Source organism: Coloeus monedula (genome assembly GCF_965178545.1).
Source record: "Coloeus monedula genome assembly, chromosome: 6".
NCBI classification, from domain to species: Eukaryota; Metazoa; Chordata; class Aves; order Passeriformes; family Corvidae; genus Coloeus; species Coloeus monedula.
In genome coordinates this window covers 58,082,728-58,096,821 of record NC_138786.1, presented here as the reverse complement: position 1 = coordinate 58,096,821, position 14,094 = coordinate 58,082,728, and the positions used below count along the sequence as shown (strand labels likewise).

General features: G+C 41.7%; 1 protein-coding gene across 4 annotated transcripts in view; it reads left to right on the top strand.

Annotated features, from left to right (window-relative positions):
• The window catches only part of SYNE2 (spectrin repeat containing nuclear envelope protein 2), a 174,294-nt gene that overhangs the window by 104,859 nt on the left and 55,341 nt on the right, over window positions 1-14,094 (top strand). For all 4 annotated transcript variants that reach the window (XR_014226546.1, XM_082284463.1, XM_082284462.1 and 1 more), the window contains 16 exons: window positions 350-517; window positions 1,473-1,592; window positions 2,037-2,149; window positions 2,786-2,927; window positions 3,797-3,928; window positions 4,486-4,638; window positions 4,891-5,100; window positions 6,283-6,384; window positions 7,456-7,575; window positions 7,728-7,928; window positions 8,626-8,799; window positions 9,381-9,509; window positions 11,222-11,418; window positions 11,634-11,766; window positions 12,318-12,500; window positions 12,913-13,059. Coding sequence is in view for 3 of the 4 variants with exons in the window: in XM_082284463.1 (XP_082140589.1) it covers window positions 350-517; window positions 1,473-1,592; window positions 2,037-2,149; window positions 2,786-2,927; window positions 3,797-3,928; window positions 4,486-4,638; window positions 4,891-5,100; window positions 6,283-6,384; window positions 7,456-7,575; window positions 7,728-7,928; window positions 8,626-8,799; window positions 9,381-9,509; window positions 11,222-11,418; window positions 11,634-11,766; window positions 12,318-12,500; window positions 12,913-13,059 (2,424 nt within the window). In the remaining variant the exon portion in view is untranslated. The remainder of the gene's footprint in view (window positions 1-349; window positions 518-1,472; window positions 1,593-2,036; window positions 2,150-2,785; window positions 2,928-3,796; window positions 3,929-4,485; window positions 4,639-4,890; window positions 5,101-6,282; window positions 6,385-7,455; window positions 7,576-7,727; window positions 7,929-8,625; window positions 8,800-9,380; window positions 9,510-11,221; window positions 11,419-11,633; window positions 11,767-12,317; window positions 12,501-12,912; window positions 13,060-14,094) is intronic.

Sequence of the window (14,094 nt, the reverse complement as noted above, 5' to 3'; positions counted from 1 at the left end):
TGCCTCTTTCTCCCCCACTGAGGTGTGTTGTCTTCTTGGTTGCATTCAGATGGAGTTTATCACTTCTGCTCTCCTGTTTTATTACTTGATACCTGAGTTAATATAACCTCCTGCAGATGCTCTTGTTTGAAACCGTTTTAAGACTAACTCTGTCTAAAATTCATTTAATTGTCCAGAATAAAAAGGGGCTATATTGGAGAAAATCTAGGGGGATTGCAGCTATTTCTCTTTTTCCTTGCATGTTTCTGGTCTTTTCAGACAGGGGAGGTGTGATCATTGACTTCAGAATGTTATCAGAAAAGGAGTGTTGCACTTCTGAGAATGAGTAATTACCTGCTGTCTCTTCTAGGTGAGGTTATCAGAGATTGAACAAAAGGTCCTTTCTTTACTGGAAGATTGTGGAGATAGTGCAGACTACCAACAAAAGACAGAAGCTCTTTCCTTGAAGCTGAAGGAGGTGAAGCGCAATTTGGAAAATGTCCAGATGATGCTTCAAGACAAGTACAGTGAAGAGCAGGTAAAGCATATGAATGTTGTTCAAAGGGCAAGAGTTGAGAGCCCTGGTGCTTCAATGGTCTGTAGTTGCAGAACAGTTAGAGCTCACCATGTGAAGCAAGGAAGGGAGAAATGTCAGAGTTGCCATTATTCTACTTCACAGTGCTGTATAATTACTTGTAGTTTACAACAAGTAGTGGATTTTTAATGAGTCTCTGAACAGCATCTTTTCTGCTTTAAGTGCTCAGTGACAGAGGTCAGCATTTTGCTAAGACCACACGAAAAGGACTTAGGGTTTGGTTTGGTTTTCAATGCCTCTAAAAGGCCATGATGTTTGTGACACTATCATAGCAGAGAGGCCTTTTAGTAACTTTGTCTTTGAAGAATGCTTAAATGCAGTGGTTCTGTCAGCTCTCCTGCACCAGTCTTTGCTGCACTCACTCTCCTGCACTCAGTCTTTGCTGAGTTTCCCAGTGGGTGAGATGGTAACTCCTGGCTTCAGAGCTCATTCCCTCTCTGTTGTGCAAGGGATCAGAGAAGCCCACCTGATGTGTTTGTCTGAGAGCAGCCTCAGTCCCTCTGGCTTGTGTTGAAATGTCTGTGAGCACAGACAGATTGAAAACCCAGGTGCGTGACCAAATCTATAAGCATAAATTGCACATCCCTGTAATTTGGTCAAACAAAAAGAGGGGAGGGTTAGTATCACCTAATCTGCTAGCAGGAAAAGCAAAGAAAGCAAAGTAACTATGGGGGAGACATGTGAGGACCTTGGCAGAAGGTTAGAATGTTAAAACTTTCAGTAAATTCAACTGGACAAAAATCTTTGCAAAAGTAGCAGTTGTGTTTCATGTGCTGCTGATTCTGTGTGTGGTAAGTCCAAGGCAGCTCTGCTTTTGCCCATTCCCCAAGCTGCACCTGTGGGGTTCTGCTCTGTTGTCAAGTCTGAAAGCCTTCCCACAACAGGTCTCTCTTGACAGGTTCCCAGCAGGGAGAGGATCGACCCAGAGCCCCTGGAGATCCTACACTCCGATGGTTTCAGCACACCCCAGCTCCCCCTTGCCCAACAGCCCTGGCACAATGGGCTTCAGCACCCACAGGTAATTAATTCTCCTGCCATCCAGGGGCCAGGCTGCTCCACATCCCCTGTGAGCTGCTAGAATTGCTCACTTTTCACTCGCCACTCTCCTTAGAAATCATGGCACTCGAACTCGTATTTGAGCAAATCCCCATTTTCCCTTGCCTTTTTCTTCGTGTAAGGATTGCAGTTAGTGGCGTTTAAATTTCAAGATGTAATTTGTTTCTGATTGGGTTTTGCTTTTAAAACTTTAGCTCAGGTAGAAATATATTCCATAAAAATGCATGTTTGCAGAAAATGGTTTGTTCTGTAAAATCACGTTTATACATAAACTGCATTTTATTCTGACAGGTGTAGTCTTATTTTCTTTGCTAAATGATTTCACATAAAACGTGATTGGAAAATCACAATCATCATTTCAGATTATTACAGTTCACATAATGTTCATGCTATTCTCTGTGCACAGGACCTGAAATTAAAAGCAGCTGAGCAGAAAAGCCTCATTGACTTTATTGAGTCGTGCGTGGAAAAAATGCAGCCACAGCTTGAGGACAGTGTGACTCCGAAATCAGAATCCAGGTACAGAATAACAGAATCAGTTACCAGATTCAGTGATGTAAAACTGCCTAGCCCTGCTGAAGCCTTGGTTCTGTTCTTTGGTTCTGTGTGCCTTTAGAAGAAAAATGGCAGAAGCTTGGGGATTTCTGCCATCAGCAGTCCAGAGAAATGGGAACTCATTTATGTGACAGCCTCTTTGATACTGGGCTGACTCCAGAGTTTAGGCTCTCGCTATCAGGCAGGACTGACACCTGGCCTAAGCTAAATCAGGCCCATCTGGAGGCAAGTTGGGTATCTCTGTTCACAGCCATGGTGGTACAAATGCACAGACAAACCCAGCCAGTGTAAAAGCAGCAGCTTTGGAAAAGGGGACATTGGGCTCAGGCACCTTCTGGCATGGAACCAAGACTTCCTACAGGACTGTGTTCCCCATGTTGTCATTTCAGAGATGGAGGCTGCCAGCAACCTCCTGGCATATTTCATGAGAAGGGAAAAGTCAAAAAAAAGTTTATCAGAGCTTGAATTAATAATCATCCATGCACTTGGTTTCACTCTGGTTTTGAGGCAGGAGCAAGCGAAATGAATTTTATACAGGAAACCTAGTTTTACTTACTCTGCTTCAGTATTTGCTATTCTAACAATGTTTTCTCAATACAGCAGTGGAGATTCTGACTCAAAGAGCAAGCAGGCTGATGTCACCTTAGCTCCAAAGGATCAAATGGGTAATAAATGGCAATATTTACAACAGGAGCTGTCATCAAAGATGAAATCTCCTCTCTGCCAGCTTGTGGAACCTCAGGTTTGTTTAAGTTCCATAAAACACTCTGATAGTGTAGATAGCAATTAGTGTATCTTTCTGTGTCATAGTAGCATGGCTTTCTGTCAGATAACTGAAATCTCTGCAAGGGTTCTCTAGAGGACATTGTTACTGCACAGTGTTTCCATGATTGTCTTTTAAACTTACTTTGAGGTAAATCATGTCTCTGAAGTAGTGACTACTAAGCTAGTGTGGGAGCACTTAGGTGAATCCCTGTGGTTAATATTCAGAGTAGATGTTATCTCTTAATTCTTTCAAGAGAGCTAGAGGAGCAAGCTCCCAGCTGATTGCCGTGGATGTGGGTGAAGTCTCAGTTCCTGCAAGTGAGAACATTTTGGTCAAAGCAAATCTCTGGTTTAAATTTTTTTCTGCCACTTGCCAGTGTGAATTCTCAGACATCAGAAGTGGAGTTTGGGCTGTGTGCATATTCTGGACTGCAGAATTTTACTGCTTGGACAAAACTGTAATTCCTATTATTAAGTTTTGTTCATATTGAATCAGAATGATTAGATTTCCAGTTCTCTGAAATTGCTGCAATATGTGGAAGAATATCAGACATGTAAAAGGATGAATGTCAGCTCTTCTTCAGGCAAGACTTACCCTACAGTGGGCAGTAGGGTTGCCTTAACACAAGCTACAGCTCTAGCCCATAAAGCCAGGCACCAGAGGCTCCTTTTTCAGTCAATCTCCCATCAGGGTATAGCCTGCCCAGCTTCTGCCAGTAAAAAGGGAATGCTGCTATTAGTGCTTTGAATCTTCTAATGCTTTTTGAGAAGAGTGTTATTTTGTTGCCCATAGCCTGTCTTCATTTGAGCTGTTCATCTAACTGCAATGTTTTTTCCAAATGTTAGATCACAACAAAGATGAATGTGCTGCCTCGAGGCACATTCTCAGGTGCAGGAACCCCAACTGTGGAAGAACTGAAAACTTACACTGTCCAGCTGGGAGACCTAAGCCAGGAAGCAAATGTGGTGCATGCACAGGTAAAAATGACATGTCCTAAGCATTGCAAAAAACCCCACGGATTCTAGACACTGCTTGGACACTGGTAAAGAGCCAGTAATCATAATATTGCAAATGGCGTTCCTGTAGTGAGCTTTTGTGTTGGGTATCAACTATAATGTAGAAATAGGCTGAGGACTTCGAGAGGAAACATTCCAAGTTTCCACTATAATACTTCTGCTACCTGAATCCAAAAGTTTACTAGTGTGGGTAAAAATCCTCACACTATATAGATCAAGGAGCCTGTAAATGATTTCAGTTAATCTGCAGGATTGGAGCTGACAAGACAAACTTGCTGTGCTCATGCCTGAGATTAGAGACCTGTAAGAGCACAGCCACTGTCCAGTACGTAAAGGGTCATTGTCTCAGCACTGGCCTTGACAGCTCTGAATATTACATGCATATATCCAAGTCTGTCCCTCAGTATTTCATTAATTCCATTTTAGTATTAGCTGAGCAAACCTCTAACCTTACGTAATTGAATGAATCCTGCCATGCTTTGGGTGAAAGTACTGAAAACCGGCTTGCATTTACCCAGGATAATGTGGCAGAGGAAGTCTCTTCCAATTTGGACAGAAAATTGTTTGAGTTGCTCCTGGCAATCAGCCGGTGTTTGAATAACATGGAGGAGATGCTGAACACCTCGGTGCTCTCCACCGAAGAAGCAGCTGTGCAGCAGGCTCTGTATGAGGTAACTGTCCTAAATCCTTCTGGGAAGGAGAAACCCCAGTGGATTTCTGCTGCAGCAGAATATATATGGCCTGATATTCCCTCTGTTCTGCTGGTATTATTCAGGAATAAGACCACCAAACCCATCTTGTACTGCACAGATTTGGGCCTGTTGCTTTTAACAATTATCAACTCGAGTCCTGCTGCTTCTTAAAAGGCAGGAGTCCTTCCACAGACCATTTTCACTCATGTTGTTTTTCTTTCAACCCTTTAGACTCTGTCTGTGGAGCTGCAAAAACTTCATGCTGATCTGAGTGATAAAAAGGATGATCTCCTGAAGTCCATCAGCTGTGCTGGTGGGAGCACAGATGTGTTCTGCGAGTGCTTTAACAACTTGCAGGCGCGGCTGGAACAAACTCAAGCTGCCACTGCTTCAAGGAGCAGCTCCATGAAAGCTGGGCTGGATCATAATAGCAATTACCTGGTACTCCACTGCCAAATTCACATCTTGTTTCATAGCATCTGTTAGACATGTCAGTGTTAATGCATTTGGGTTACAGATGAGCAACCTCCAATGGGCTTTATTTTTTTTTCTTTTTTTTTTTTTCTGGCTACTTAAAAAACTTGTTGTGGCCTCTCTCAGTTTTGCTGGTTACAGTGCTGTTTGCAGTGCTGACTGTCACAGAGGCCTGGATCACAGTAGGAAATTTGCCTGCAGAAAGTATGGAAGTAACCTGGGCTCCCATGCAGGCTGAGCTGCAGGCTAAAGCAAATTTCTGTGTGTAGGGACTAAGCCAAGGAGGGTTTCATATATTCTTTCTGCTGCTGTGTCCTTAGGAGAGGCAGGCTTCCTCCCTTTTGCTGCCATGTCTGTCACTGGGCTACTTTTAGCAATCTATTGGGGGTTGATTTGACCCCACTGCATTTACTGTTCTTTTAGATCTTGTGCCACAGAAGCAGAAGCCATGGTTTCACAATTTTTCCTTCTTTTATTCTTTGTTGGAAAAACAGATCATGAGAAACTTTTCTTTAGATTCTGGTGATGGGCTAAATCTACTAAGTACTGCTGGAAAATATTCAGATCAGGTGTTTAGTTTGAAGTAAGGACAGAAGAGTCTGGTCTTTGAAATACAATTTGCAATGTCCAGCAAAACTCCGGTGTGCTCGTTATTTGCAAGTCATCCTGGCCCTTTACTGCTGAATAATAAAGCAGTTCCTTTGAAGAACACTGAGATGTTTTCTCCAAACAGCAGCAGAACAAGTCTTGCAGTATTAACTTATGCAGAATCCATAAAGCTCCATCAGTCACCAGTAATGGGCTCATTTTCTCATTTTCAGAAGGAAAGAATTTGATTTCCTTACCAGTTTCACAGATTTTTACAGTCACAGAGGATAATTGTGACAGAATAATCTGCTTCTTATATACTACACAGACTCAGAATTTCCCTCTTCCAATTACTGCTCTAAGCCCATAATGCATACGCTTTATTTTGGTGTTGGTTCTTTTTTTTTTGTTTAAGAGGAAAAAAAATGCATTCACTAAAAGAGGTACATTTTTTGTTGCATTTGCTTAAAGAGGTAATCACTTTGTTTGCTGTGTAATTTTGTCTGGTCATTACTATACTCCTGATATATGATACATTTCTGATGTTTGTTTCTTTTGCAGAATCAAACCAGGCTACTCTATGATCAGTTAACTGAGAAAAAAGCTGCTCTGCAACAATGCTTGAATGAACTACATGGACATAATGTTTCTGAACAGCTTCAGGTAATTTTATTTGAAGGAAATGAGGGTTTTTACAGTATTAGCTGTTATTTCTAGTTTTCTTCAATCTTTGAAGTTTCATATTTTCTGAAGTTTGAGTCTAACTTAGGTTTTAAAAATGGGGGAAAAGAGAGAGTTCAGTATTTGCTGTATTCACCACCACCCCTTTTCTTTTTTCTTTTTTTTTTTTTTACGACACCCCAATCCATAGTCAGACCTAATTGCAGACATTTTAGTGGTTGGAGTGGAGGAACTAGTCTCTCCACAACCTCCCAGAGCAAATACACCTCATACTATGGCAGGGAAGAGAAAGAGCTACACATGTTATGCCTTTTCTCATGCCAAACTACCTTTTCTTTGTGGGAACAGGACTCTCGTATTTGTATTTTCTCATGCAGCATTTATGAGCACTTTATCATATGGAATTTGACCAGTTAAGCTATTTTCTTTGACCTTTATTGGGATTAGCAGAAAATTAAAAATTAACAGACTGCATACCCTCCCCAGAATGGTCATTGGCCATTTACCTTCTTATTACCAAAGCCAGGAGGGTGTTCTGAAGCTTTTTTGGTACAGCAAGGCTCATAACCTTGCTTAGAGGCATAATTTTCTGCCAGACTGAGAGCTGTGTTCCCTGCTGAATTCCCTAGCAAGGACTGGGTGTATTCTGTCAGGTAACCACTCTTGGAAAAGGAATGCCAGAAGCACATAGCTTTCCTTCCTTCAGAGGGATCCTGAATACTCCATCCCTGAGTATTTCTGAATCATAAGAAAAAGCTGTGTTTTCTGAGTCCATGATTCCTTTTATTGGCTGCTCTTGAATTAGTAGATGGAAAGGCATGTTGAATGTTGTCCTGAGATTCACAAGACCTAAATTCCCTTCATGGCTGTGCTGTGTGAACACAGTAAGTTATGCCATGAACTGTTTCATCCATTTAGTTTGTAAACTCATTGGATTTCCTGAAGTGCTAGCACGGGAGAGATCCAGGCACTGGCTGCACTGCACTACCAGTGATAATGAAAAGTTTAATGGAATGGAACTCTTCCTAATGGCTTATTTTGTCCTTCATTCAGAAAATTGATGCCTGTGCTGTGGAGCTGCAAAACTTCGAACACCAAGTAGCAAAATTGAGAGGCCATGGAGAAAGATTCCAGTTACCTATCACCTTAATCCAGGAAGCTTATAAATTAGAGGTAAGAGCACAGTTTTGACTTACTCAGCAAGGTTTGATTCTTCTAAGACATGCATTTTCAGTGTCAAAAGGCTGATGGTTATTTTGTCTTTTCTGGGTTTGTGGGATTCATTTCTGTCCTTCACGAATCACTAAACTGTATTTGCATTGTAGGATGTTCTGGATGACATGTGGGGGATCCTGAAAGCCAAGTATGTGGAGCTGAACTCCCCTTCCATCAGTGAAAGCCACTATGAGGACTTGCTTCGTGGGTTTGCAGAGCTGGTAGCTGTTGGAAGAGAGAAGATGGCACAAGATCCAAAGCAACTAACAAAAAGCAGAGCAGCTCTGCAGTCTCACCTGAAAAATCACAAGGTATAAGTTGTTTATCACAGCACTGCTCAGGTCAGCATAGCAAGGAGCACTGTTTTCTGTGGCTGGTTTCTCTCCAGTGTAATGGAGGAGAGTGACTGGCTCATAGCAAAGGGGAGGGACTGGAGTATGTGCAGAAAACAAAGCCAAGTTTTTCAGTAGACCAAAATAGTACCAGTTTTGGTGATAAATTGCTACTTCTGTTTACCTCAGAACACATTGATGTGTAAGAAAAACAAATCCTTCTTATAGATATCCCAAAGGATTATGGTGTCCTGCTTACTACTTAAGCCTTAGAACTCCTTGGTGTCCCCTGGCACCCAGGTGAAACAAACTGGATAATGACTGTCTGGTGATAACTACCTCATGCAAAACTATGGATTTATTTATAGCTAGACTCTTTCTTCCATCAGTTTCCTACAACATCCATATAATGTCATACAATTTGAAGGTATAAATGTAGATCTTTCTCTTTCAAAATGAGAACATTGAATGCAACTGATTCTGACTAAAGGTAAAACAATCAGTAACTGCCCATATTGGTGGGATGCAGAATTTGGGTGGAAGTCTCCTGACTGCAGCCTTGAGAGACTCTGAAACTGGCTTCTCAGTGAGTCTTCTCCATCTTCCCCTGCTTGTGGGAGTGTGATCTCTCTTAAAGAGCTGACACTGAACTGTGCTTTAACTTGGGTTTTTTTAGGACTTTTTCTGCAACCTCATGACACGCATGGCTTACATGGAAGCGTTTTCCAAGAGAGTGAGTCCTGCCGTCCTGCAAAAGAGAGAGGAATTCTGGAGAGAGCTGGTGAATGAAGTCAAATTGCTGGAGCAGAAGGCCTGCCAGTATGGTATACACTTGGAGAGCCTGTTAAAGGTAATAAGTCAAAAGACACCCAAGAGTAAAAAAGCTGGAGGGAAGGAGAAAAGTTGCATCTAGGGCAGCTCTTGTCCCACCTGTGATTCTTTGGCTAGTAGGTGTCCTTTCCTGTTTCCACTGGACAGCAACAGTCTATTTATTACTTATTCTATGTGTGTCAGTAAACCAACTTTCTTCTTGAAAATCTCTGAAAGTGGACATTTCAACACTTTAGGACTTCTTGCAGTGACTTTTAGTGCCTGGACTGACAGAAGAGCCCTTTAAGGCAGAAAAATACCAGCACCACTTTAAAATAGAACTTAAAAAATTTAACAAATAATCTCAGAATATCCCTAGAGAGCAAAAATTGAGCACACCACTTTAAAATAAGAATCCTTGAAGATATTGGAGAATGAATAATTAATTCATCTGTGGTAAAATCATGTCTTACTTCAATATTTACATATTATTCACCTATTTTTGTGTTATGTTTCATTAAAGCAGAGCTGCTGATGCTAGAGAAGGCATTAAGGCCTGAGTCTGGTGTATTAAAATGCAGATGAATGCATGCTGTGTTAACAATTCAATGTATTTTTTAGGATTGGATGGTATTTGATGAGCAATGCCTAGTTTTCAATGAGTTAGAGGCACTTGCCTCTGCGTTGCCTTCTGTCAATTTGGTTGAAGAAACTGAAGAAAGATTAATGGAAAGGATTGCACTCCTAGAGGTATTTATGTGTTTGTCACTGCTTTTCTTTGTGGATCAGTAGAACCAGCAAAAGTATTAATTAGTATATGAGGAGGTGATCTGCAGGGCACTGTTTCCTTTGTCTCCTCAGCTGTGTGTGGATACAAGCTCAAAACAGGCTTTGAAAAGTAGGATAAGATTGGGCTGCTAATTTCAGCCAGGGGCTACAAGTCCATTTTAGTGGGAGTAATGACTATAACTACTTTATAACTCAATCTTCCAGTGAAAGTATTTGGGATAAGAGGGATGTTGTGCAGGCTCCATGAATCCCAAGAACAGCAGGAGCCTTGGAGTGAGCACAGTGCCCCTTCTCTGTAATTCAGAAATTATTTTCATGCCATGGTGTAAAACCTATGGAAAAGGAGAATCAACCTACTGCTTTCAAATATCTGAAAATACCAAATATTTGAGCCCTTATTGCAGCACTGGTTGCAGCTGCATCTCTGATGACAGAGCTACATCTTTATTTGGCACCTTGGCCCCAGCTGGAAATATTTTAACCATTTTTTAAACACATGTAAATATAAGGATATGAAAGCAGCCTTTATGGTTGCTTTATAAAATTAAGAAGAAATAGTATTCAGTAACCTTACTGATGTATTTTCAGAGACTGCTCTGCATTCCTCACAGGTTTGACTTTTCTCAGTCTTCAGAGGACACACTCTGTTAGAAAATTTTGAATTAATAAGTGTTTAATAAAAGCAAATTAATGAGTGTTTAATTAATGATTAATGAATGTTTAATGAAGGAAAAAAGGACTGTAGTGATTTAATCTAGTTGACTGCAGGAAAGACATCACTGGGCGTGCCCAGAAAATTCTGAGCTACAGTGAAGCCTTGTAATAAATCAACAATAGATGTTTACAGTCATGGTGGCCCTCAGGTGCTTTTGACACTTGTTGCACTGAGGCAGGAGACTTGCAAGGTGTGCACAGCCACTGATGTGAAGTTGCCTGTTTTTCTTTGGCTTTTTAAGTTCTTAACTAGCTCTTCATTCTTAAGTCTTTATTTGTCTTTAAAGACTTCAGAAATAAAGTCATAAGGCTGTAGAAGATGTTTGGTGGAGGGTGAAGCTGTGGAGCTTCACAGTTCCAACAACAGAGCAGAATAAAATTCTCCAGGGCTTAATTCCAGTGAGAGAAATACCCCCAGACCTTTGTTTTTTACGTAATGACTTCACTGTCCACTCTTCATTCCTCCCTGCCACCATTATTCAATAATTATCCCAGCAGTTTCCTTCAAAACAGTGGTAGCTTTCTTTTTTTTAAATAGGATAGAGCCTGAAGGAGGAACAGTCACTTTCAAAAGGAGCAAGGGAAGACCATAATTTTATGGTGGGAACGGTCATACGTTAGGACAGTGCAGCTAGATCTGATAGTGTCCATTGCCTGAGGTCTTCAGGTGTCAGAAAAGCCCATCAAATCATAACACAGTCATTCTGATAATGTATGAAAATACATCGAGATTTGTCTTGACCTACCCAGAGGAAACAAACAAACAAAAAAACTCAAACCCACAAAAACCTGTGTCCCTTTTGCATGTAATGAATTACAGATTCCTATTGTTTGGAAAATAAAATACATTACAGAGGAAATGTGAGATTAAGAAGTTAAAACCAGTGATATGTGTTTTTCTAGTTGTGTTTTCTGTCTTTAAAATGTTACTGTTTTGCAAACTTCCCATATTCTGACAGAAAATCAAAAGCAGTGTTGATGAAAAGCATGCCAGGCTGTACCAGATGGTGAAAGAAGGAAAGAAATTGCTGACTGCTGTGAGCTGTCCAGAAATAAGAAGCCAGATTGGGAAGCTGGAAGAGCAGTGGTTGTCTTTAACCAAAAAAGTTGGCCATGAACTACACCGACTTCAAACGTTACTGAAACTCCTGGTCAGGTGGGTCTAACACAAAAACCAATTTGAAGTATCAGCTAGAGATTAGTTTGTGATTTTTTTATAGATGACAGCTGAAGCCATGCTTCTGCAGGGTTATGCAGCAGCAGAGGTGCCAGAATAGCATATGCCTTCTCACAGGGAAGACAACGTGGAGAGCAAATGTCTCCTGGCCTCAACTACATGTGTGATTTTGTGGTTTTTTTTCCTCTTTGTAGCTACAATAGAGACTCAGAGGAGTTAATGAAATGGTTGGATTCTGCTCAGCAGAGAATGAATTTTTGGAAGGAGCAGTCTCTCAATGTGTCACAAGATCTTCCCACCATCAGGGACAACATCAGCAGCTTGTTTGTAAGTCATTTCTGCTGCCAGGTTTAGATAAGACATTCTGAATGAATTCTGGTGAAAATGACCCTTTTGAGAGGTTTTTTGTGTTTGCCATGACCATGAGCCACCCACATACTACAGCACTGAATGGCTGTGTGCCCCAAAGCCACTTAACAACTGAGCTTGGAGTGTGGGCTCAGGGTACAGGGGTGAAGGTGATCAGCCAAAGTCAGGAAAGAGAAACATGCTGAATTGCATTTCATGTCTCTGCCTGCTCCACTTGGATGACAGGCCAGGAGGTTCAGCCCCAGTGTGAGGCCAGACAGAAGGAACAGTGCACAGGGGGAAAGCAAAGCGTCACGAAGGTTCGACTCGGTAGATGTGAGCTGGCCAGAGGTATGAGGACTGTGGTTGCTCCCTGGATCTCAGAAAACATTGAGCTCAGGTCTTTGGAACTTTGCCATCTTGATAAAATCTGTTTGTTGAGGCATTTCATCCTGTGAAAATGTGGTTTGTCTTATTTCAATAGATATATAAATATTTACCCTCTCTTAAATTTCTCCTGTGCACCTCAGACATTTTCTAAGGAAGTTGATGAAAAATCTTCCCTGAAGTCATCAGTGGTGAGCACTGCCAGCCAGCTCCTCCATGTGAAGCAAGCTGATATTGTAGCACTTAGGTCATCTTTGGTAAAGTTTGAGCAAGAATGGGGAGAACTGATTACACAGCTCCCAACCATCCAAGAAAAGCTGCACCAGGTGAGTGAGAGACTCTGCTGCAATCTCTCAGTTCAAGCTAAATAATTATGTTAAAATGTTGCTGCTGGGATTCAGTTGCCTTTTTCTGAATTAGCTGTGCCTTGCTTTCAGAATAACCCCAGTATTGTACTGCAGTTTAAGTATTGCTGTGTTCTTCCTGGGCTGTTTTACATATATTTATTATCTTTACAGTTTTGCATGAATGTCTGTTACAATTAGAAAGGATTTTATTTCAGATTCATGAATTCTAGAACTGAAGTCATTTGCCCCTCTGGAGCACAGGGCTCACTTTCAAGTTCATGCCTCAGTAATGCAATTATAGTGCCTGAGCCTTTCCAAAAATAGAAATGTCATTTTCCTTGGTATTTCTAACAAGCAGAATGTAGAGGATTCATTATATGGTTTACCTCAGCTTCAGATGGAAAAGCTTTCGTCACGGGAAGCTATTGCTGAGCTAATGACCTGGCTGGACCATGTGGAACAACAGCAGGAATGTGAGGAGCCAATAAATTCACAATGCAGTGCTGCCCAAGTCAAGAGCCACCTTCAGAAGTACAAGGTAAATGGGAAACTGTAAGTCCAGGCTTGCTGTAAAAAGGATGGAAGCAGCCTACAGGCACTCTCATGTCCTTCCCTTTGCTCTCTAGAGGGTTTCTCAGTCTGAAACATGTGTAACATCCTCCTTTGTAAAACCTTATGCTTCCATGACACACAGACCACTGCCTGTTCTGCAATACAGCTACTGCCTGCTGGGCTGTAATCTCCTTTTCTCATGCTGTCCCATCTGTCTCACTTGTTCTCTCTCCTGCATTTAGATTATAAAATGTGACGAGCAGGAAAGCTTTGCTTCCTTAGGAAGACAGACCGTGTTTGTGCTGTGTTCTAGTCTATCTTTTTAACAAGGAATACCTCCTAATGGAGCTCCATAACCAGAATCCATTTAACTAGAGAACAGGGAGTTTGAATACTATGTGTCATCAAAAGAAATAACCTGCTAGGAAAGAGGGACAAGATGAACATCCTGCAGAGAGAGAGGCTGCAGCAGACTCCTGGTGCTGTTCAGATGTCAGAGCACCAGTGGCAGAGGCTGATTGCTCCAGCCACAGGAAGGATTCAAGCTGTGTACTCCAGAGATGCCAGGGAGCCCAACCTCAGGGCATGAATCCCCACAGAGCCATATTTTCCTCTGCCCCTGCAGAGCTGCCAAGCCCTGCTCAGCGCTCACACAGGCTGGCAGTTCTCAGTCTGCAGCTGTAGCTCACAGGCACTTTGGTGCTGCACATAAGAAAAGCAAACATTTCTTCCCAAGTGCCTTGGTATAGCACATATATAACATTTTGGTCTGTATCAGTGGATTTGGCAGTTGGGACATGTAGATGAGTTGCTGTTTTTAACACTTTGGATATTTAGAGGTGAGTTTGTAGGTTTATCTTTTGCACTTGTCAGCAAGTGGGGTTGTGTGTGCTGAGAAGAAAGCTGGGATGAGGGTCACAAATTCCTAGAGGGAATCAGCTATGGCTTCAGTACCTCTACTGTGGTATTCCCTTGTGGCTTTCCCAGGCACTACTAGATAAATAAGGAGCCCTTTCCTACT